The sequence below is a fragment of the Hydra viridissima genome, unplaced genomic scaffold (genome assembly GCF_058129835.1).
Source record: "Hydra viridissima isolate aposymbiotic clone 2 unplaced genomic scaffold, HvirCarnegie_v1 scaffold_7, whole genome shotgun sequence".
Classification (NCBI taxonomy): domain Eukaryota; kingdom Metazoa; phylum Cnidaria; class Hydrozoa; order Anthoathecata; family Hydridae; genus Hydra; species Hydra viridissima.
Genome location: NW_028324306.1, coordinates 17801980 through 17825371, shown reverse-complemented (window position 1 = coordinate 17825371; position 23392 = coordinate 17801980). Strand labels below are relative to the sequence as shown.

Genomic DNA, 23392 nt, shown 5'->3' with positions numbered 1-23392 from the left:
AAAGCTAAAAACTCTAGAAGTGTGCTACTTCTGAAAAGAGTTTAGCGTTTGCCGAGGAACGTGTCCATTGCCCTTTGAAATAATGGCACATTATCTTGCGGTCTGACGAAAGCAAAATCTTTCTTTTCTTACTTTTAAACTGTTATTTTGAACACAGCTGTAGAAATATCTTTTTAAATTAAAATTTTCATGATTTATTTTTAAAATTTTATTCAATTAGTCCGATACGTCTCCTGGTTTGTTTCAAATGAAGCTCATGCGAGCTGTGAACAAGCTTTTCTCTCAACTTGGCATTCCTAAAGAGGTATTATATGGACATATTTTTCGTGACTTTGTATCATTATTTTACGGTAGCTTCAGTCAGCAGCAGAAAACATTTCTCGGTATTAGATTTTTTTTTATTGCTCACAAAAATTTTTGGTTATCTTTAGAAATTCTTGGAACATCGTATTTATGACCAGGAAGTAATCGAGCTCAACTCTGACGTGATGATGATTGTAATATGCCCACCTATAGAAGACCTTTGCACACCTCCTAACCAAAGTGACATATTTTCCAATTTATCTGCTTATTCATCAATTCCCGTTCAGTCTTTCGAGATGTCTAACATGATGACTTATCAACCAAAGCTCATGTCGGCATATTGCAGATTATCTAGTATACTTGAACTGGAGAATTATTGTATGCAACAAAACATACGCGAGTGTATTTGTCAGAATGAAATGAAGTTATTAAAGGAAAAACAGACCAAGTTAGCGGATATTCAGCAAGCGGTAGATGCCTTGTGGCGAACTAGTCGTTGGGTAGTGGATACACTTAACGCATGTCAAGATAAAAACTTGAATGTTGGTTGTGTCCTGTCATGTTTGATGACTTCCAACGATTTTCAGCCAAAAAGTAAACTGTCCGTTTTTAACGATTGCGATGAGTCGGTTGACGAGCTCTCTGACTCGTTTGACATGAGCTCAAGCGTCCTGAGTATTGATAGTAGCATGATTGAAAGCGATGTGTCGTTCGATCACCGTAGAAAGTCTTTACCCTTTGATTTAGATAAAAGCACTTCTGTTAATAACTCAATGTTCATAAGCGACGTGTTTAAAAAAAATATTGTAAATTGCGAAAGCGCAAATTATCTAACGATATACGCAACTCGTGAATTAGGTTTAACTGAACAATCTTCAATCGAATTAACAGTCGATGGAGAAACCACTTCGTTTGATGTTATAGAAAAAGCTGCAACGCAGTTCCTTAGGACTTACCCTGAATGTTCGTTAGAATTTCTTTCAGAAACAAACCGCTTGTGTTTGGCTGTGGTAACAGGTCCTTGCGAAAAGTTTTTACCGGAAAATTTGAACCTAATACAACTTAGAGAAGTTTGTGAAACTGGAAACTTGCATCTTAAACTGAAAAATGAGACCGTCTGTGGTTTTATTACTTCTGTTTAGAATTATTTTAGTGCATAGCTATTTTTCTATTTAATTATAAATGAATTTCGTTTTGTGTACATTGTATTTTTTAACTAGCAGATAAATTATAAAAAGTCAGTTGCGTCACAAAGATGGTATACCGTGTTTTTTTTTATTATAACGATTTGTATTCGATAGAACGCGTATTATTGCCGGTGGTTTTTATCTGCGCAATTAAAATATTTGTGGTTTTTATCTGTGGAATCAATTCGTGCGTAATTTTCATATAAATTCGTTTTTGATATTCTTATAAATTCCTGCATAATATTCATAAATATTTTTTTGATATTTTAATATTTATAAATGAATATTAAACCGCACAGGTTATTACAAAGAGCGATTTACTAATAAACCGACTTAATAATAAAATTACTAATAAAATTTACTAATAAACCGACTTAATACAACAAATGAGCTGTCTCGGTCAAGATATTTGCTGTTGAGTATTGGTGTTGTGCTGTTGTGTTGTAAAAGAAGAATTTCGTAAGTTTCTTACACGTTTCGCTCGCTGGTACTCGATTAAATATGTTTAAAAATTTCAAGGTTTATTGCATTTCAGTATCTTGTTATTTATTCCTATAATTACGCTGGTCAGCAAAGTTTTTATTTCCTAGAGTCCTAGAAATTTTTTACGAGACTGTCAAATCTGTGCTTCACTTTTCTTTATCACGTTAGAAAGAAAAAAAAGATTTGTTTTGATCATATTTGCTTGTCGTTTTTACAAAGGAACGTCGTTTGTAGGAAGGAATCTGGGGAGAGTAGTATTCTTTAAATTTACTTTTAAGAATGATTGCTTATTCATCCCACGAGGCCATAATAGCAAAATTCGATAGATCAACTTTTAGTTGTTTGTTTTGGTTTCGTGCTAAAAACTCACCTCAGTTTTCCCTAAGTCGTTTAATGCTTAATTTACCTTCCCTTTCTGTTCAAAAAGCTTAATTCAAATTTTCAATGTAAAGTTGGTGAACAGGAGAATTGCTATCTTTCTTTTTAAGAAGGCCGTTGCTACTTGAAGCGCAATGCGCTCTATGCAACTATATGCTACTCGGAGCGCAATACTTTGTACGCATGCGCTAAATCTTGTTAATGTTAAGCCTAACCCTAACCCTATTTCTATCCCTATCCCTAACTCTATCCCTAACCCTAATCCTAATCCTAATCCTATCTCTATCCCTAACCCTAATCCTTACCCTAACCTTAACCAGTTTTATTGTGAAATATAAATCGGACTGTTATAATAAAATAATTGCGTATGCATGTACAATATTGTGCTATTAGTAGCTTATGGCTATGTAGAGAGCATTGCGCTCTACGAAGACACTTCGTTTTAAGAAACTTGCACGCCCCGCTCCCCCCCCCCCCCCCCTGTCAGTTGCAACACATGGTACTTTACCCTTGAACATGGAAAGTCTTTGTGAATATTCAAAATATTTATTCAAAATATTTATTGGGAACTTTTCATAGGCAGCTCTTTGTTTATTGAACATCAGAGCCAGCTTTTTAAACCGTAATAAAAAAAATTAACAAAAAGATAGTGTGTTTATAATTGCATAGGTTTTTAATTGTTTCAGTCAAAAAATAGGAATTCTTGACCTATAAATACGACTCTCCAGACTCACTAATAAAAGATAAGAATTCGTTCGGCTCACTCAAAAAAAGAGGTTTACTAGAACCACTCAAAAGTATAAGTTTTTCAAACTCATCGAAAAACAAAAAAACAAAAACAAAAAAAGGAATTCTCTTAATTCAATTAAATATAGGAATTTTCCAGACCCAAACATCGCACCATCTATTTTATTGTTGTTGTTGTCCTCGTCCACATGGCTTCTTTTTTTCTTCTGGTTCTTTTTTTCCTTTCTGTGTGATTATTTAACTTTTGCCTGTTTCTTCCGTTAAGGAGGTAGAAAAAATTTTCTTTAGTTTTTAGTTTCTTTAAATTTCAACTATTTATAATTACATAGTATTTAATTCCGTTTAGGTGGTAGAAAAAATTTTCTTGAGTAAAGAATTTCAACTATTTATAGTTTACTTATCGACCAGCCTTATTTTTATTTTTTATTTGAGTTGATTTAATAAAATTACATTTCAAACCCTGATTTATCGGTCAGATAAATTACACCAAAACAGCAAACTATACCCGCCCTGGGAAGCTCATGAGCAGAGTTACGAACTGTATTAATTTTCTTCCGTACAAGAGGAAGAAGAAATTCGTAAAACAAAATCATAGAAATAATAAAATCAAATTTACTCACATAGTATTTTATAGAAACCATTATTACGTTATTGTTTAAGTTTTTTGTAAGGAAATTTAGTGAAATTGATCTCAAACCGATTTAAACGCGAGTGACATTTATCTCTCTGTAATAACTTGTTTCTTAGCTAGTGATAGATTTTGAACTTTTTAAAATTAAAAAGAAAAAAGAAATAAAAGAAAAAACAGCTATATATTAAGCTATTTAGCATTAACCCTAAAAATTTTATTAACCCTAAAAAATTTATTAACCCTAAAAATTTTATTACCCTAAGTATTTTAAGCCTAACCCTAAAAAAAACTTTATAAATAAAATCTTCGACCCACACGAAGAATTTCCTGAACTTTTTATTTACTGAAATAAGGTCTTTCTTCCAAATGAAATTAAAGTTTTAATGAAGTAATATACTTCCTTTACGCGTTTTTAACAATCCGATTAATTCCTTACTTACACTGCTGTCTCGCTTACTCAAGGTGTTTTTAACAATTATATTACTCATCTAATACAAATTCGTAATAAAAATCCGCGTGTTCAAAATAATTCCAAAAAAAACAATATTTTTACCGATGTTTGGCTATAAATAAACATTCCACTTATAAAATATTTCAATTTAATAGACGAAAGGCTGGAATTTATTTCAAGAAGGGGTAATGCTTAGAAAACCTTAAAAAATTTAAAACCATTTAATGTTTTAAAAACATCAACGGCAGACAAAAGATATTCAACCAAAAATCGTTGACAATTTAAGAGTGCTGACCCAAATTTCGAATTAAATGTAGTTTCTTTCTTTTGTAAAATTGAGAAAATAAGTTTGCGTGGAATAATTTTAAAATTCGGATATAATATTCTTTGAGGAAATGTGGTCTTAGGTTACGTTGAAGAAAACTTTAAATTTATGCTTCTGCTTTAGTCTCTTTTTTTCTTCTTTTTTTAATGGTGGGTCGGATTTATTTTTGTTAAAAAACTACAACTCTAACTGGTTCATTATTTCCATGAGGAAGTCAATGCGTATCTTTGGGAAAAAAAAGAGAAATCAACAAACTCTTCTAATGAAGACCATACCTTAGAGGACGCCGTTAAGACTACATTAACTTTCTTTTTTAAATACAAATCAAAATGTTGAAAATGAAAAGTTTCTTTAAAAAGGGGAAAAAAAAAAAAAGAAAACATTTTAGTTTTAAAATCGTTTAGGCTCTTTAATGATATCTTAGAAGAGATATAAATAACAACTTTGTAAATAAAATACTATATTAAGTAACAAAGCAAATTAAAAAGTTCTTTATTTTTATGGAAGTTTGGGAAAATGTTTTTCATTCTTCGAATTTATTTGCGATCCGTTTATTAATTCCCTCTAATTACTCCATGGCTTGAACATCGTGATTTTTCTTCATGTGTTTGACCAGCGCATATTTTTGTAAGAACTCACTGGGGCATAGTCCGCATTTGTGCATTTGCTCCCCCGTGTGAATTCTTCTATGTTGTTTGTAAACATTCGATCGCATGAACTTTTTACCGCAGAATTCACATTGAAAAGGTTTGTACCCTCGATGAATGATACGGTGTTGGCGCAAGTTACTGCTAAGGGTGAATCCTTGGCCACACTCACTACATTTAAAAGGTTTTTCATCAGATGAATGACCGCGCAAATGTTTATAAAGCAGACTTTTTGTCGAGAACAACTCGTTACAAATTTTACATAGCAATCCTTTGCTTGAGTGCGTTGATGAGTCAGGACTTACTCCTGATTGTAGCGGATAACTTGCTTCAGATTCAGCTGGAGATAATTGAGGAGAATCATCCTCTTCTTTAGTTTCATATTTAAGTTCATCTATTTCCTTAACGTCCTCCATAATCTCGTGTCTACTAGAAGCAATTGGCTTTTCCCCAATATTCTGCTCTGAAGCTTCGTTGAAATCGTTTGGCAAAACAAATACAGGAGGAGCTTCAGGAGGGTGAGACTGTGTGTAGGGAAGCTCGGGATGATAGCGAAGTTTATGTATAGGAGATGACATTCCGTTTCTTTCTACAAGAAAGTTTTCGCTTTTCTTATCTTTTTCAGTAGAGCGACAATCTTCAAATGAAGCATGTATCCTTTTTTTGTACTGGTCAATGTCAACACTTTGCCAATGCTGAAAGCGATTGTGGTGTGAAGAAAGGTTCTCGTCTCCTTTAGGAATATAGGCACGTGGGTTATAAGGATGTGAATAATGTTTTGAATCCCACTTTACTCTTTCTGACGTCAAAAAATTATAAGATGGTACTCTGTTAAAATGAACTGCCTCCATATCAATATTAATATGCTGTCTATACAATTGCTGATTATCATAAATTGGCGATGGGGTACGGTGCTTACGTATAAGGCTTGTATTTTTTTCTGTCGTCATATATGGTGCTACTCGATAGTTTTCATGCATAACAGGTTCGTAATCGGTAACTTTGCTTCCATGCTTGTTATTTTGAGGCATATACCTGCCGTTAACAGGAAATATAGGTTCTTTAGGTGCTTTTTCTTCATCAAAAGAGCTCTTTTCTCTTCTAACTTGTTTGTAGTCATCAAATGTTTCTGTTGGACTTAACTCCGTGTTCATACCTGTGCTAACAAAACTCTTTAACTTCCACGACTCCTTTAAGCATTCTACGCACCTCTTCGTTGATGTGCTCTCTTTGTTGTAGGTAGGATCATCTAAATCATCATTAAGCAAAAAATCTTTACGAATTTTTTACAAATTTGATCCTTTCAAGAGATTTTTTAAAGTCACAACCACAAAATCTTAGAAAAGAGGAAATCTTACAAGAGAAAGACTTTTTAAAAAAATACTTTTTCCCCGCACCTGATAACAGCACGTCATATGATGATTCGTACAACGACGTGTCATCCAAAGTAATTATGCAAGGTATTCCATCTTTGTGATTTCTTGGTCTTAATCCTAGAATTTGTGATTTTGATTTCCGCTGTGATTGGTACAACAATTTAGCCACTTTTAACGTGGTTCCTTGCTCCACGCTCATAACAGAAAAACCTGAATCGTAAATGGTTACCTAAAAAAAAAATGGTAAAAACGTAAGTTATTTAAAAAATGCGATCAGAAATGCGCTTAAATTAAACGGGCAAATTTTCAGCATAATAACGTCATCCATATTTTAAATTCTTTTGAGTTTTTAGGCATTTGAAGTTCTCAACCTTAAGGAACCCCTCAACAATCTTCAGTCTTAGGGAAATCATCGCCCACTTCGATAAGCCCCCTCCCCACCGGTGCAAGTATGAAGCGATGAATGTAAAATGACCCGACTCTTTTCTTAAACCGTAAGAAAAATGTAAGAGGTAAATGATAATATAAAAAATACACATGAAATATAAATGAAGCCCATCTGAAAACCAAAAAAAAATTCTAACAAAACGTCGGCACCGAACGCCGTCTACCAAAGTATTAAAAAAAAAAGAAAAAAGAAAAAACTCACAAAACGACATCAAAATTAAAAAATATTTATATATATAAAAATATATGCAAAATTATATACAAAAAATGTCTTACACATGCCTAATCAAGTATAAAAACCGCGCAAATAAATTCGTAATTTTAAATTTCAGAAGTATTTAAAATCATTAAAAAATTATTTAGAAGTTCGTATTTATTTTAGTCATATTTTCAGATTTAACTAACTTAATGACAAAAAAATAATTCACCTTCGGCGGTCAAAGACTTTTTAATTTTTGTAATTAAAAAATTTTATGTAACTTACATTGCTTTTATCATGTGTATCATAATTATGTAAATCTGAGTTTTCTTGGCTTCATTCAGCGAAAGCATTTGATTTAGAAAGTTCATTTAAAGATAATTTTGATTTTATAGATAACAAAAACTAAGATATCTGTAGAAACATTTCGTGAACTCGGTTTAAATTGTTTTGGGTAGAAGCGATTTTACGCTAATACTTTTCAATAAATTTCTTTGCTCGGGTTTCGTTTGGAAAAATAAAAGCTGCATGCCGCTATTTTCTTTCACGGCAGATATAAGCAAAGAAATTTTTTTGAAAAAAAACGAGAGCGTTTGTTGCACAATTACAATAAGTTTTCTCGATGATTGAGCATTAAAATTGGGAATAATTTCAAATCACGGATTCATAAAAAACGCACCAGTGAATTCTTTAGTTAGGAAAAACTAAGAATGCAACAAAACCTGTCTTAGTTTCTCTTATTGCAACAGAAAGTGCAGATCACGAAATTTTAAGCCTAAAACACGTTCGAATTTGTTCAACGGTTTGCTTCCATAATTTTTCAGTGACAAAAAAAAAGTGGGAAAGAAATTGATAAAAAGTATGCACGCCCTGACAAAAAAAAAAAAAAAAAGAAGAAAGAAAAGAAAAGAAAAAAAAAAAGCAATTTAAGTTACCTGAAGACTCCTCATCTCTGCAATATTTGTTTTTCCCTCAACTATCATACCTGCGATACAAATTTAAAAAAAGCCACAGTTATTTTTATTGCTACAGAAAGTCACAATCTTCTAAAAAAAAAAAAAGAGTTATCGCTTTTTGCAGCACTAATTCAGTAACTCATGGAAATCAATTTACTAGAAACGTAATGAAACTGTTGGCACCAATTGTTCTTTTTCGCTTTCTATACAATACCAGAGTTTGCAAGAACAGAAAATGTATTCCTCTTTTGTTAAGCCTTTGGAATTTAATTTCTTTGCGAAAAAAGCATGTAGCATGCGAGAATTCAATTGAAATTTTTCGCCATAATTGTTTAATGAGTTTAAGACAGATGATTTTTTCATCAGACAGATGATTTTTCGATTACGTGTTTTTTCAAAAGCTAAATCGCAAATATACTCGCTGCATTTAGGGCGCACGCATAGCTTTCGATGCTCTTTAGTCTTTCAAAGAAATCCCGTCAAGTGAAAATTTAAGTTCTGGATAAAGAAGTAGTGTGTTCCAGGACTTAAGTTAATGAAATAAAAAAAGTACCATTTTAAATGAATTTTTGTTAAAAAGTAACGCGTTGATGAAAGAACTCGAAAGCTCATCAACGTATCACTTCTCAAAGAATACCAAAAAAATTTATCCTACTAGGTTAAAAACACGATTAAATAAGAAAAATATCACAAAATAAAATTTTAATATATGCTTGAAGAAAAAATCCATTACCTATAAACTCCGTGAATCACAAACTTTATCTTGTTACAGTGGAAAGAGAAAATCGAAAACAGCTTTTTAAGTACTCAAACGTGGCCCCGTGTTCTCCGCCTTTAAGGTGGTTCTATCTTTTACCTATAAAGCGGCGCCTTAATGAATTATTAATTCACATACGAAATAATACATTAAGTGGAAAATAATCGAAAGTTTGTGCAAGCGAAATAATTTAGGGCTAATTTACATTAAGAAATAGATTTAATTTGTGTGTTACGGATGCAATCGTCATGTTGGTAAAGATTTTCTGAAGGTCCTAAAAGTAAGTAAAGATTTCTTTAAATTTACGGTTTTAATTAATTAATGGGTTATTTGGGTAAAGATTCTCTATAGATTTTCTGATAAAAAAAAAGACTTGCTTCATCATATTACTGGTAATGAGGCTGCTGTTAGCGATTACTGTTTTAAACGTCTTCAAGTCCTATCAAGTACATCTCAGTTTGTTTTTGAGAATGCTTTTTTCTCCAGCTATTTTTACGCGCTATTCACTGGCCTACCGGTTTTTATTTATTCGCTGACGTAGTTTTTGTTTTTGATGTTCACACCAGCATCGGCAAATTTTTATAATTTATAAAGTGATGGAAGAAGTCAGGCTTCATACACTCCTTGATTTAAAAAAGGAATTTTTATTGACTCCATGCATATATGCGTTGTTTTTTTTTTATATACATTTTAATCTCATTGTTAACATTGTATTTAATGTTATATTATCTCTGTTTTGTTCTTTTTTTGGTTCTTTAGTTGATAAGGACCAATGATATATTAATTTATTCAGCCTAACCACTCCTCTGACGGCCTTATTATCTATGAAGATGTTTCGATAAAAAACGGAAGCACGACTGTGATTCATGAGCACTGTAAATTGTTGTATATGAAGAAATTCTTTATTTTTTAACGAGACATCTTTTACCAGATTTTTCTCTCTCGCTTTTTTTTTTTTTTTTCTTTTTAATTTTGTTTACATAAAAGTGCATCAACTGCATCTATTTTCTCTCTTTCTTTTCTTTCATCTATTTTAAATTTACCTCTATTTACTTTTAGAAACTGTAAATCTTTTAAATTTGATCTTAAACTGTTTTTTAACAAGTCATCCTAGGAGATTATCTTCGTTTCTTATTAGAAGAAAGAGAGAGAGAGAGAGAGAGAGAAAAAAAAAGCAAGAACAAAAAATTTTGGCTACAGATTCCTTTTCTGTTTCTATTCGTAATTGTATTTTTATTAGTGTTTATTTTATTTCTCAGTTATTTCATAAGTTTGAGCTTTAACGAGAAGTTCCTCTTACCTGAGCCGATGCATGATGTTAGAAAGAAAATCACTGATGAAAAGAATCTTCATGCTGCCTCATATTGCCTCATATCAGTTATTTGACTGAGTTTAAAACCTTTTATGTGAAAAAAAACAGTAACCTAGAAATGTTCTATTTACCAGTGAATGCTGGCATTCATTTCGTCAAAGCGAATGTGAAAGATTTCAATAGAATGCATTTTATGAACCCGTATCGCAGAATGAATTATATATGTTTAAATTTGCTATAAAACGAAGCATGAATTTTTTTTGTTATTGAAAGTTTGTTTTATATCTAATTGACCTGTCGATTTTTCTGTTGCATTTATCGCGAGACAGGGCATTTCCAAAAAATATATAAGTTTATTATCTAGTTTTTTCATGAGTGAGAGTTGAAATCTGCAACCTTGATACAACGAAGAGTGAAAAATCGTCCGAAATTTAGAAGCATTACACAAAAAATATTCAAGCTTCATTAATCATTTATCTCATTAATCTTATTATACCTCATCAACTTCTCTCAATTCAATCCCGGAGTTCAATGCTTTTGAATTTATTTGCTGCACACGTGTTTTTAAAAAAATACTTTTCGATTTAATCGCTGCGAAGAAAAGCGTTTTGTAAAAATGCTGTTTGATTATTAATGATGGCTTTTTTCATAACAAATCTTGCTTTAATTGCATTATACTAATGCGCCTGTAGGGAATGGAAACTTAAGGTAAATGAAAATCAATTTTACACCGCAAATAAACTGACCTGCTGGCACTCAATCATTCCGCCAAAGCAGACTTTGTTTCGCAACTACAAAATATGTTTGGGGGAACTTTTTGTTAAACGTATAATATATTTTTCATAAATTCATTTAAGTTTCATACAAGAAAATTCTCTTTGTTTATTTTTAACAAAAAAACAACAAAAAACAAAAGAAAATATTAATTCTACCTTTTATGTAGCTGTTGATAAAAAAAAAAAAAAAATCATAGAAGTCCATTAAAAATTTCAGTTAACGCATCATTACGTTTATAATGAAGCTTTCACATTCAAAATACTGTTCACAAAAGAATGAGTAAAATGTAAGAAAAAAAAATCTTCGAAGTGAAACTAGTTTTCCTTTTTGCCCCAATCTCAAAAATTTAAGTAAATAAAAATACGAAAAACAAAATGCTTTGTTTTTAAATGCTAGGCACTTAGAAGATACTTAAAAGATTAGAAGACACTTGGGAGATTAAAAATCTTTTTGCAACAAATACAAAAACAGCGAGGTTTTCTTATTTGAAGTAGTATTCATTGATTACTCAGCGATAAACGAGTTTGTAAAGAGTAACTTAAAGATCGTAAATATCATAGATACTCCCAAAAATTGGCAACGCATTCTTTCTTATGACATCTGGTATCAAAGGATCCATTAATATTTGATATAGTAAGTGGGGCGAATTCGAATCTTGGCCTATTTGTTTTTTACAAGGCAGACAGAGCATGAGTACGTTGCCATCTGCTCGTTTTTTTTAGCATTGTGTTTTGTATGTGCACTTTTGTATAGATTGTGGCGTCTAAAAATCGTATTGCTAAGCTCCTAACGTCATTTTTTTTAGCTAAGGGTCTGGTCTCGTTTAATCATTTAAATACCAGCTAAAAAAACACAAGAAAATTAGAACAAAACTGCAACCGTTACCTTTTAATTTCAAGGAAGAGAGTAAAAGCATTTTGTGGGGTCACGTATATCAACATTTGAAAAAGCATACAGGTTTTAAAAAACAACTATTAAAAGTAGACCAATCAAAATATTTATTGCAGAACCAATCAAAATACGTAAAGTGACAATAAAATTAAAAAAAACGAAACAACTTTTTCTTGAAAAATCACTTCACGCGATACACTGCAACGAAGACAACTTTTTTTTTTTAAACTACCGAACTAGTAAGGGAACCAGCCGAATAAAAATTTATTTTGACCATTTATTTGCTGTCAGAGAATTTGTAAAGTACGCTGCACAGTTACCTTCTTACCAACAAATTTTTAACCTTGTTTCATTTACATAGGTGCCCTTTTTTGTAATTAGTTTAAATAAAATTATTTTTCGAAACTCAATTTTATTAAGCGTGCTCTTAAATAGTGACATTATTTTTTCTCAAAACGGTCGAATAAATATACATTTTAAGTCTTAACTGAGTCTATTTTAAAAAATCCGAAGTTTGTTTATTACATATTTTGCAAGGAGGAGCCTTGTAGTAACCTTTGTTTGTAAAAACAAGCAACGGTTACTGTATTGTTGTGTAGGTTGCCTCTTCTGTTAATCAGTTATTTTGTTAGTTTGTTATCAACATTTAAAACAAAACAAGAACGGCAATGTGTGCTTATTTAAAAATCTGGAACTGTTATCTTCATCAGAGGATGGAAGTGAAAAAAAAACCCCGCCTAATTGAAGATTACGAGAGTATCCTTGCTTTTTAAATAGCTGCGCGTAATAGAGAAGAAAGCTGCGCGTGAAAGAAGAAAATTCTACGTTATGGAGGAGTTTCTCTTTGTCTTAATTCCTTTTTTTTTTTATCTAAAAAATTGGCAACCAAAAATTTGTTTGATGCGTTTCGCATTCATCTTTGATAGAGTGGAAAAAAACAAAACTTAATTTCAAGCGACAAAAATTTAGTTCTTCGTTAGAAAACCGTAGCGTTTTTTGAAAGTAAGTCTTCCTTTAAAATTTTCCGTAAATCGATGAAATCTTTACAAAGTAAAAAACAAGAAGATAAAAATCTATAAAAAGAAATACTTTAAATTTTATATTTCATTTTGTTTTGTATAAGTTTCCATAAGTTTGGTTGTTGGTGTGGATTCTCTAAAACTCAATCAAACTTTCAATTTGAACAGGTGCTGGAACCTTATCCGACTAACTTTTCCTATAAATAATTAGTATTTATATATAATGGCCGTGTGTAAGAGCCAAATTTAGGTACTTTAGGTATACGAATCCTCGCGAAGTGAAACTTTTTTGCGAAAACAACCTGTCATAAAAGTTCATTTTCCCGAGAATCCAATAAGATCATTGATTCGCAAAAGTTTATATTTCCGAAAATAAACGAAAATAAGGATTCGTGCTTTATTTATTTAGTTCATTTTCGTTAAGTTAAAGCAAATATTTCGCGAATTTTCGTATTCGCGAAAGTTTTTACACCAAGAGTATCTTGCAAACCAAAAATGGCTGTCAAGATATCTAAATTCGATTGGCTTTCATAAAATTAAATTTTAAGTTATCAAGAAAACTGAATGTTTAGAAATTTTTTTTCAAAAATGATAAGTAACCAAAATTGGTTTTCTAAAGCTTTTAAAATTATTAAATATTTTTAATTTTAAGATTTGAAAAATTGTATTTTTGTCATTCTTGGAAGAGTCACACTTGAATGGCCGGAGAGCTGCATGTGGCTCACCAGCCGCAGTGTGCCAACCACAAGGTTATCCCAATTCATTGTTAATATATACAAATTTGAAAGCATTAAAAATCCCAAAAGATAAATAACATGTGATAATTTGAAAAAGAGAGAGTCGAAGGTAAATAATAGCATATTAATTTAAGACAATATTATCACAACTTTATATGTTATTATATAAGTCATTTTTGCAAATTATCGGCAGGTTTGCAGTTGAGCTCTGATATCTAGTGTTCATTTAATAATAAATAAGCTTCTGAGCTCTGATATCTAGTGTTCATTTAATGATAAAGAAGACCAGGAATTGATTTGCAAATTTCCTACCCATTGATAGCAAGCAGTTATTACCAATCTAGTTCTTTGTAATGGTAGGCGCATTAAACTAAAAAAAAAACTGAAATGTTAAATAACAAATAATAACTAATATGGTAAGCACAAATACGGAAAATATTTTCAATTTTTATAAATATTTGCTATTTAATTTTTTGTAAATATAGTTTTACTTATAGTTATATATTTTTTTATATTTATTATATTTATTATATTTTTATTTTTATTATATTTATATATATATATATATATATATATATATATATATATATATATATATATATATATATATATATATATATATATATATATGTATATATATATATATATATATATATAGTATTATAGTTAGCAGCAGCTTAAATCATTGGAATAAAACAAAATGTCAATACTCATAAGTATTAGTTACCGATGAGTAGAGTATGAAAACAATTTATATTTATGAGTATTTACATTTTTTCATTATAAAGCGCACGTAATTTTTCTAGGATATCAGCTGTTCAACCATTTTGTCAGAAGATTTCAATGGCTAAGCAATTATAAATTCTATTTCAGGGCGCAGTTTCAGACACTCATCTGCCATAATTTATAGAGCATTTTTGCCATCATCAAAATCAGTAAAGAAACAGATATAAGTGTAATACATATAGAGAGATGCATATTACATATTATGCAACTTAATATACCTTACATCTTTGGAAAATTTTAAAAATTTCTTATGATGTATGCCGTGATACACTTAATGTACTCTTAATGTACTGATTGTTTATTTAGATATAAGAACCAAGACAATAAATTAATAAACATAGATAACTTTCATCTTTATATTTCTATTACCTTTAAATTTTGCCACAAAGCATTAAATACAAGATCGCTTTTAAATATGAGTTGCGTATTACTAAAAAATATTTCCTTGATAACATCATTAATGTAATTTATAATTTCAAATAAAAATACAAAATATGTTTGAAATTGTTAATTTCAAGTTTATGTTTTGGGTGCTCGGGCCATTGGTTGCTATGGCAACCTTAAAAAAGAGTTCTAAAAATTGAAATTAAGAAAAAGAAAAAACACACTTAAAAGAAGGAATAACAGCTAGTTTTTTAAATTTACAATCACAAATTTCTTCATGTTTATATAATTTCATATACTTGTATGTATTATTTCATTTACTTACCTATTATTTACGTACTCCAATATCAGTCCTTGTTAAAATACAAAATGGAAACCATTTCAAGCCAACTAAAGAAAAAAAAAATCCAAGTCAAAGACTTTAACTTTTGAGCTTTTCGGAAAGCTAAAGTCTGTTTTGTTTCATCCTACAACAGCAAGATCAAGAGAGCATAACATTTATGGTATAATACTGAAAATCAAATTAAGAATAGTGCAATTGCAAATAGTATTGCAAATAAATTATACAGGGTGGCGCATAAGTCACTTTCCTATTTTAAAATATCTTTTTTTTTTAAATTAAAGTACATTATTAATTTTATACGTTTACAAAGCTTAAAAAATGCAATTTTATTTTGATTGTGTATGAAAAATAATATCATTTAAATGGCCTTCGTTTTCAGCTTCGCAAACACGAGCTCTTTGTAAGGCATTTTCCATGACAGCTCTTAGCATATGAAGTGTATGGAACGAATTTCCTCGTGCATGTCTTCTTTAAGTTGTTGGATAGTTCGAGGCTTATATTTACATACACCTTTTCTTTAAGATATCCCCGAAGAAAAAAGTCAGGTGGTGTCAAATCAGGTGATTGTGGAGGCCGTAATAAAATGGAATTTTGAGAAATTTTTCAACTTTAAAACATCGCAGTTAAAATTTGCATAGTGGCTTTAGCCTTATGTGCAGTTGCACTTTCTTGCTGTCACCAAAACCCTGCCATAATGAACAAAATTCAACAGAATTTCTCTCACCCACCAGTTACAGAAAGTGGATTTTCAACAGGATCCTCAAAGAAGTGAGGCCCAATAATCCTTTCTGAGGTTACTCCATACTATACTGTAACCTTACGTGGGTGTAATTTACTTGCATGAACGTTGCGTGGATTTTTGATACCGTCTGTCCAAATGAAAATGGGCCTCACCTTCCATGATTAAGCTGTGAAACAAAATTGATGTTAATTCTTCCTGAAATCTGACTGAGTAATTTAGCAGCTGTTCCAAGTCCAATGATTGCATTGGTTGCAATAACTGAAACTTGTATGGATCCTCCGTAAAATTCCAAGTTCTTGAGAACGTCTTTGAATTAGTGTGGTTAGGTTCTCCTCAATATTGTGCTGCACATTTTCTGTATTTTCAGACGTACGAACTGAGAGACTTCGTCCGGATCGAGACCTATTGGCAATTGAATCTTGTTCTCGAAAACGTTTTACCTAGTTAATTAATTAAGGGTTAGTAAGTGAAAACATTGAAATGGCAAATTAAGAATTTCTATGTTTAAATAATGGAGTGTCAATTCCCTTCACTCTTTTTTCGGTTGTAAATTTACTCATGGTTACATTTTCAAAGATTTTACTTTAAAATCCTGAAAAGAAAAAAAAATTAACAAAAAAAAAAAAAAAAAAAGATATTGCATTTTAAAATGGTAAAGTGACTTATGCACCCCCTGTTATTAATATAATTATCCTCCTTAATCCTTTAAACAATACCAAAAAAAAAAAGGTTGTTTGAAAAGGTTGCAGTCTGATCACAGTCTTTCACGGTCAATGATGTGGAACTCATTCCAAATAAGTTTTAAATCATAGCCTACAATATTGCACGTCCGTGTATGTTACATTTTAAAACCCAACTCTAAGAGGCCATATTTATAAAAAAATGGCTGAGCAATTACAGAGAAAAACATACTGCATCTCATCCCAACTAAATATAATACTACAAGTGCACATAAAAAAAAACTCACAGAAAACTGGCATTTCGTGTTTTTTTTTTTGTAATAGCAATTTATGTATTTGTAAACATATATATCAATGTATATTACATATATTTGTATCTAATCTTTATTTTTGTATTTGTAAATTTTTTACGTTTAGATTGACAGCAACATTGGGAATTTACAAAGGAATCAGAGGTTAATCATCATGATCAGAGGAATCAGATGTTAATCATCATCATCAGAGGAATCAGAGGTTAAGATCTTTTTATGTTTTTTTCTATTTTTATGTTATTATCAACTTTAATGTTTGTTTTTTTAACTTTATTTTTCTCTCTGTCTAGCTTTCAAACTTTTAACAGCATTTTTTCGTACTGTGGAATTGATTAGGTTCTGCTTATTCTTAAAAAGACATTATAATTTCAGAAGCAAATTTAAAGCCTCATTCGTTGTGTAAATTACAAGTAAAACAAATTGTTTGAAAGTATTTCGATAAAACAAAGATTGGTGTGTCTTTGACATGAGCACCTTGTTTAGTTATTAAATTTGGTTATCTAAGACTGCAAAACATCCACACGTGAAATCTTTAAGTGAAAGTGAGGGTACAGTAAGACAAATTTTTGAAAGTATTTGTAGATATGAACAAATAACTATATTACTTGTAGGCGCTACTACACATTCTTCACCCCCCCCCCCTCCACTCTCTACCCTCCTAATTTTATGATCGATTCCAACAGAATTTTATGCTCATTAAGAATTGTAAAAAGACATAGGTCTCACAGTCAATGAAAAGTGCTCTAATCTGAAGTTGAAAGTACAAATATATACAATAATTCGCCGTTTTGAAAAATGATTTTTGTTTGTTTGTTTAAAAGTTATCTTTTAAAAGTATTTAACAACCTGGTTTTTACTTTTATTATTAAAGATATTGAATAATAGAACGTTAAATTTTTATGAAATAAGTTAAAAAGTTTTTTTATTGATTGCAATAAACTTTAAAACAACTAAAACTGTTCAAATGTTTATGTTAAAAAAATCCACATTTTAAACTATTGACTTTCTTTTAATACTACAAGTTATTCCCCGTGAAAATTTATTTTTAATATCTGTCATGAAAAAAGGAATGTTTCAAAAAGAATTTATTTTTGCAATTAACATTAAGGAATTTCATTTTTATTATTTGATGAAAGTTCGTTTTTTCATATACTTTTTTCCTTTAATAATAATACAGATTTTCTTTAAAACATAGTAAAAAATTTTATTATAAATTAAAATTCACAAGAAGGAATCGCATGTTTCACAAGAATAATATGTTTTATAGCTCGTTTGTTGGTCTGATTATCCTCGAATGAACTATCTCATCTTTAATAAATCAAAAATCATTTTTTATGGTAGAAACCAGGCGAGCAATGTTTTTGCGGTTGAAAACAAAATCTACCGTAAAGTTAGTGAATTTATGATGGCGATTTGTTGTACTACCTCCGTACATTTTGTCCGAATATTGAAAGTGTATGCTATTTAAGTAATCTTTTTAAAGATTTGCTAAATTTGTACCGTTCTAATTATTTCCTAAAATTTAAGAAAAAAAAATTAGTAGTACTCAGAACACAATACTAGTAAAATTACAATGTGAATCTGCCCTACAACTGATAAAAAACTTATTTCTGACTCGCAATTTTTTATTCACTTAGTGATCACTTATTTTTAAGTGCCCAAACTTATAAGAAAGCCTTGAGTAACCCTTTTCAACAAGCTATTTCTTTTTGAAAATCGGTCAAACACATACAAAGCTAAAGCTATTAAAGTTTGATGAAATGGGACAAGTATTATGAAACAAAATTTATGCATCAAATGTGACAGCTCTTGTGGAACGGAGGTCGTATATTTTTGTACTTTTAACTTCAGATTAGAGCACTTTCGATTGATTTTGAGACCTAAGTTTTTATACGATTTTTAATCATCATAAATTTCTCTATCGGAATCAATCTTAAAATTAGGGGGTGGGTGGGTGGGCGAGTAAGTGTAGTAGCGCCTTGCTTGTATCCGTAACTTGCATATTGAATATTGAACTTCTAGTAAGCTTAGTAAAAATCTCCCACCACTCATCTGTCTATATTGTAAAAATCTATGCTCAATTGGTTCACTTTGAAGTCGTGAAGTGAGCACATACAAATATCCTTCAATAATGTAATTCCAGAAAGTTCTAGAGCATTTAATGACGTTAGGGATTTAATAGCTTTAACAGTTTTTACCAATAAGAATTGTAAATATGGGTTTGTAGTGATTTATGATGGTTTGTAAAAGGATATTTTTGGGAAAAGCATGGGGAATTTACGAAGAAGAAAATTTGTAAAAAGAGAGTTTTAGTTAGGAGAGAAAATTATTGCTATTTATTGATTTGTTGATTGCGAGAAAAAACTCAATAAATAGCAATAATTTTCTCTACAAATAAGCTCATCTATTAGCAATGCTTGAGATTGCAGAGTTGTGATGAGAGCAGATGATATTTGTTTTGATTGTGCAAAATATGGAAATTTCTGCCAAAGTCCAATGAGCAAGTTGCCTAAAAGAAAAGAAATTGTTTTACTATCACAAGTAATTGCATGACCAAGTTTTATTCTGACAAAATTGTTGTTTAGAATTTGAAACAGTCTAGCATTTTTCAAAAATATTATGAAAACCAGGAATGAAAACCTTTTCTTTCTGGAAAATAACTTTTAAAACTTGCAGTTGTTGTTTCATCGAAAATGGACTGTACAATAGAAACATTTTGCTTTCTATTACCAGGGTGAAGACTTTGTTATGTGGTTTTTGGAACATTTCTTAAATTACCTTGAAGTTGCTTATCTTTAGTGTGTAGATAATGAAAATCTGCCCAAGTAACATAACCAGCTGGACAACTATTAGAACCATCCTTTATATTGTATTTGAAAGACGGAAAGAAAAACTTTTTACAGTGTAATAAATCATTTCTGATATTTTTAACTATGATAACATCATTGGACCAAACCTCTTTAAAAATGAGGCTCATCAAAATGAGGCTGATCGAGCAGTGACTGTTACTGGCGCTCGATATCGCAAAAGATAACAAAGTTCTTTCAGCCTAAATTGGATAAAATTGATGTGGATAACATCTGGTTTCAACAAGACAGTGACACATGGCATACAGCTCGTAAAACAATTCAATTGCTGCATGAGACATTTCCTGGTCGTATACTCTCTTGTTTCGGGGATCAGAATTGACCCCTTAGATTGTGTAACTTACTGCCATTGGATTTCTTTTTATGGGGTTATTTGAAGTCAAAGGTCTTTGCCAGCAAGCCAACAACTACCAATGCATTGAAGAAGAAAATTCAACGCTGCATCAACGAAATTCAGCTACATTTAAGCAAAATGGTGAATGGAAAATTTTGATAAAGAGTGCGTATGTGCCAGCAAAATTGTGGAGGCCATTTGCCTGATGTACTACTTTATACATAACGCTATCCTATGTCATTTTTATTATTCAATAAAAAAAATTACAATCTAAAGAAAAAAAACAGTGTTTTCAATTCAATTCAAATCCTGCGTAAATTTTGGGACACCCTGTACTAAATTAACATTTATATACGTTACGCAATCGATTTTTTTTGCTAATCACGTTGATAATTTCTGATGACCTTAATAAACTAGGCTTATAGATGATTTATTAAGGTCATCAGAAGTAGATTTTTATCTTCCAAAAAAATGTTATAATTTTAATTTAGAGTAGATATCTCTAGCATTAAACAAGAATTTCAAAAAAATAAATTTCTAGTTTATTGTTAGAGATATCTACTTAATTTTTGAACAACTGCTTCATATCTTATTTAAAAGCCCAGCTGTCGTATCTCACAAAATCCTTTACAGATAAAATTTCAAACTTAAGAGATATTTCAAAGAAAAAAATGTAAAGACAGTCAAACTGCGGAATAATAAGCAGCACAAGTTGTTAGGGTATAACAGCATCTAGCTGCAACATATTTTTATTTACTATATTAATGTACCATGTAAGAAGTATTGTGATTATTCTGCTGAACCTAAGGAATCCTGTTTTTGGGATATAAATTACCACAACTTGATTTATTTTTTATCAGAACTATAAGAAACAAGATTTGATCAAAGCCAGGTTAATGAATCAAACTGGCAAGATAAAAAAAGAGAAAGCCAGAGGAAAGAAAAACGAAGCATTTAATGAAGAAGTACACATCTTTTGTCACATATCCCAGCTACTACATCATCCATAAAATCTTCATTCTTCAAGAATTAATAAGGCCAAAATATAAATTTATTGGAGTCACATGTTAAGTTAACTTAACATGTGACTCCAATAAAACTTTTAGTACCTGAGTTGTGGTTATGATCAATATTACAGTGTCATCAGAGAACATGTTTTTGGAATTTTCGTTGATGGAAGAAAGGTAACTGACTTTGATTAAAGTCTCAGTTAATAAAAATTTTAACAAAAGGATAGAAAATTAGGAAAACAACCAGTATTTGTTCTTAACCAAACATTGGCTATTTGATCACTGCACACTTTGAACGGGACCAAATAATCAATCAAAGAATCTGGAATTGAGCTTTTTAGGCTTTTGATTGGATTTTTCCCGGAGAGAATTGATTCAATTATAGTGATTTGTTCAGATTTCACGAATTCAATGGCTGGGTCTGGTAAAGAAAGTGAATTATAAAGTAATATAGAGAGACTTCTTGGAATAAAATGGTTCTGGTCTGTAATCATGTGGCATACCAATCAGCTATCTTTTTTAACTAATACTGATGGATCTAAAAACTCCAAAGATAGTTAGCTAAGCTTGTTGCTTAGGTATACTTTAGCATGTGAAAGTAAAAGTAAAATGTTATGAAAAAATTTATTTATAACTTTCTGATTCCCTACTCATTTCAATACTTGCAAGTCCGTCAGAAAAGGATAAAATTTCTGCTACCAACACCTTTAAGTGTGAAAAGTTAGAGAAAATCCAGATCTGGGCGTCATAAATACGAGATTCCAAAAAAAAACTTTTTTGAACCCTCGATGCTGTATCTCTTATACAAAATTTGGCTCTTGGAGCCAAATTTTATGTAAAGTATGACTAATCAGATGACGGTTAGCGAATCTCTTATGGAACCTCCTATGGTATGGAGAGAAAATTTAGTGCCTTAATTTCATGTCCACACCCAATCTTATAAAAGAATCAACAAGCATGTGAACAAAGCTGCAGCTACAATTTGTAGTTTTTAAAGACGAGATTATTAGAGCAAAAACAGAGCACAGAGGTATGACTCCCACCTTGAATTCAAGGAATGATTTTTCTAAACGTAATATATAAAAAAAAATGAATAAAAAATATAAATAAAATATAAAATGAAATTATTTCAAAAAAATCTTTTTTTTATATAGGTATCATAGCTCTTTTTTTTGAAATTAAATTTCTTGGTTGATTGTTTTCGTGATATATATTTTAGAATATTTAATTTTTTTTACTTTGGCTCTTGTTAATATTTTTGCATTATTCACAAAAACTAAAAACATTTTCAAGTTTTTTCTTTCAGATAAAAATTATTTTGAAGGGTTTGTCACTTAAAAATACCGAATCTCATTACAAATCCACTGCAGATTTTATTCTTTTTGAAAATAACGAAATCACCAAATGAATGTCATTCATTTGGTGATTTCAACAAAAAAACCAGCAGCGCAAGCAAGTTTTGTTCTTCTTCATATGATGTGCAAAATAAGGTTGTTATGAATGAGCGAAATTCTTGGAAAGTTGTAAAACTCCTTGAATTTCAGGCTGGAGGTGTCATTCTTAGTGAAACTCCCAATAAAATCAAGAAGCGGAGAAGGCTTCATGACTTCAGAAAGTGAAAATAAAGTGTGTAGCTCTCTCATCTCAATGAAAATGCTAATTAAATATCAAACAAAAAAGCAGAAGTAAAGTTCTTACCCGCTACCCATCACTCTGATATTTTAAACTTTGTCTGTGACACCTAAAGCACAAAACGTTTCTGGAAAAAGCTACAAACACATTTTTTTTTTATCGTTTGTCAAAATAATATCAATAAAAAAGTCTTTGTTCAGCTTTTAAGCACAAATCACGTTGTTTAAGCACAAATCACGTTGTAGATCTGCTTGAAGCTACTGAATGACATTTAGACAAATAATATTCTGTGCTTAAATTAAAGAAGATCAAAATTTTTTTGATAAGAAAGCCAAATACAAACAAACACATTTAAGAGTAATCTTTAAAATAAAAACCCAACATCAATGCATGTTTATGTATGTTTACCCAACATTAATGTATGTTTTTTTAAGTGATCAATACATTAAAAGAATTCGTTACCCAACTATAAAAAAAAGTGCACAAAAGTTGGTTTTCAGAGTTTATTTTACCTGACCTTTTGTAAGAACTTTGGTAAGAACTTTTGTAAAAACCTTGGAAAAATAGAAACCAACAAAAGCAATTCAAAACAACCTCATAAAAAGTTTAATGAGTCAGAAAATAAACAATTGAAAATTGTCTTGATTTTCATTGCAAAAGATGACGCTTACCCCACAACT

The 23392-nt window shown here is 30.6% G+C and overlaps 2 protein-coding genes and 2 long non-coding RNA genes across 29 annotated transcripts in view; 2 read left to right on the top strand and 2 right to left on the bottom strand.

Annotated features, from left to right (window-relative positions):
* LOC145185023 (ankyrin repeat and fibronectin type-III domain-containing protein 1-like) overlaps positions 1–1557 on the top strand; it is a 28988-nt gene extending 27431 nt beyond the window's left edge. For all 23 annotated transcript variants that reach the window (XR_016453938.1, XR_016453941.1, XR_016453940.1 and 20 more), the window contains 2 exons: positions 221–304; positions 432–1557. Coding sequence is in view for 20 of the 23 variants with exons in the window: in XM_090092326.1 (XP_089948452.1) it covers positions 221–304; positions 432–1445 (1098 nt within the window). In the remaining 3 variants the exon portion in view is untranslated. The remainder of the gene's footprint in view (positions 1–220; positions 305–431) is intronic.
* A 3336-nt stretch (positions 1558–4893) lies between these two features.
* LOC145184082 (uncharacterized) lies at positions 4894–10390 on the bottom strand. Of its 3 annotated transcripts, XM_090092786.1 has the most exons (6): positions 10188–10390; positions 9093–9161; positions 8864–8986; positions 8110–8159; positions 6550–6757; positions 4894–6401 (listed from the first exon to the last, which is right to left on the bottom strand). In XM_090092786.1, the coding sequence occupies exons 4-6, from the start codon at positions 8155–8157 to the stop codon at positions 5074–5076; spliced, it is 1584 nt and encodes a 527-aa protein (XP_089948912.1). In that variant the 5' UTR covers positions 8158–8159; positions 8864–8986; positions 9093–9161; positions 10188–10390; the 3' UTR covers positions 4894–5073. The 3 variants fall into 3 exon arrangements, with proteins under 3 accessions (XP_089948912.1, XP_079915774.2, XP_079915772.2); XM_080059648.2 differs by lacking the exon at positions 9093–9161; XM_080059646.2 differs by lacking the exons at positions 8110–8159; positions 8864–8986; positions 9093–9161; positions 10188–10390 and adding an exon at positions 7460–7761.
* LOC149886445 (uncharacterized) lies at positions 9082–17278 on the top strand. 2 transcript variants are annotated; one of them, XR_016454054.1, is made up of 3 exons: positions 9082–9167; positions 16976–17071; positions 17160–17278. It is a non-coding gene; the product is annotated as an uncharacterized LOC149886445 (long non-coding RNA). The 2 variants fall into 2 exon arrangements; XR_016454053.1 differs by lacking the exon at positions 9082–9167 and adding an exon at positions 12772–12869.
* Positions 12975–23370, bottom strand: LOC149886444 (uncharacterized). The gene is made up of 3 exons (XR_016454052.1): positions 22779–23370; positions 15119–15183; positions 12975–13993 (listed from the first exon to the last, which is right to left on the bottom strand). It is a non-coding gene; the product is annotated as an uncharacterized LOC149886444 (long non-coding RNA).
* Between the last annotated feature and the right edge of the window lie 22 nt (positions 23371–23392).

Coding starts and splice junctions, on each gene's coding strand:
- LOC145184082 (XM_090092786.1), bottom strand. CDS start 8,157: ATGATAGTTGAGGGAAAAACAAATATTGCAGAGATGAGGAGTCTTCAG. Junction 6,758..8,109: donor CAGAGATGAGGAGTCTTCAG/GTAACTTAAATT, acceptor TTTTTTTTTTAG/GTAACCATTTACGATTCAGG. Junction 6,402..6,549: donor ATATGACGTGCTGTTATCAG/GTGCGGGGAAAA, acceptor ATGATGATTTAG/ATGATCCTACCTACAACAAA.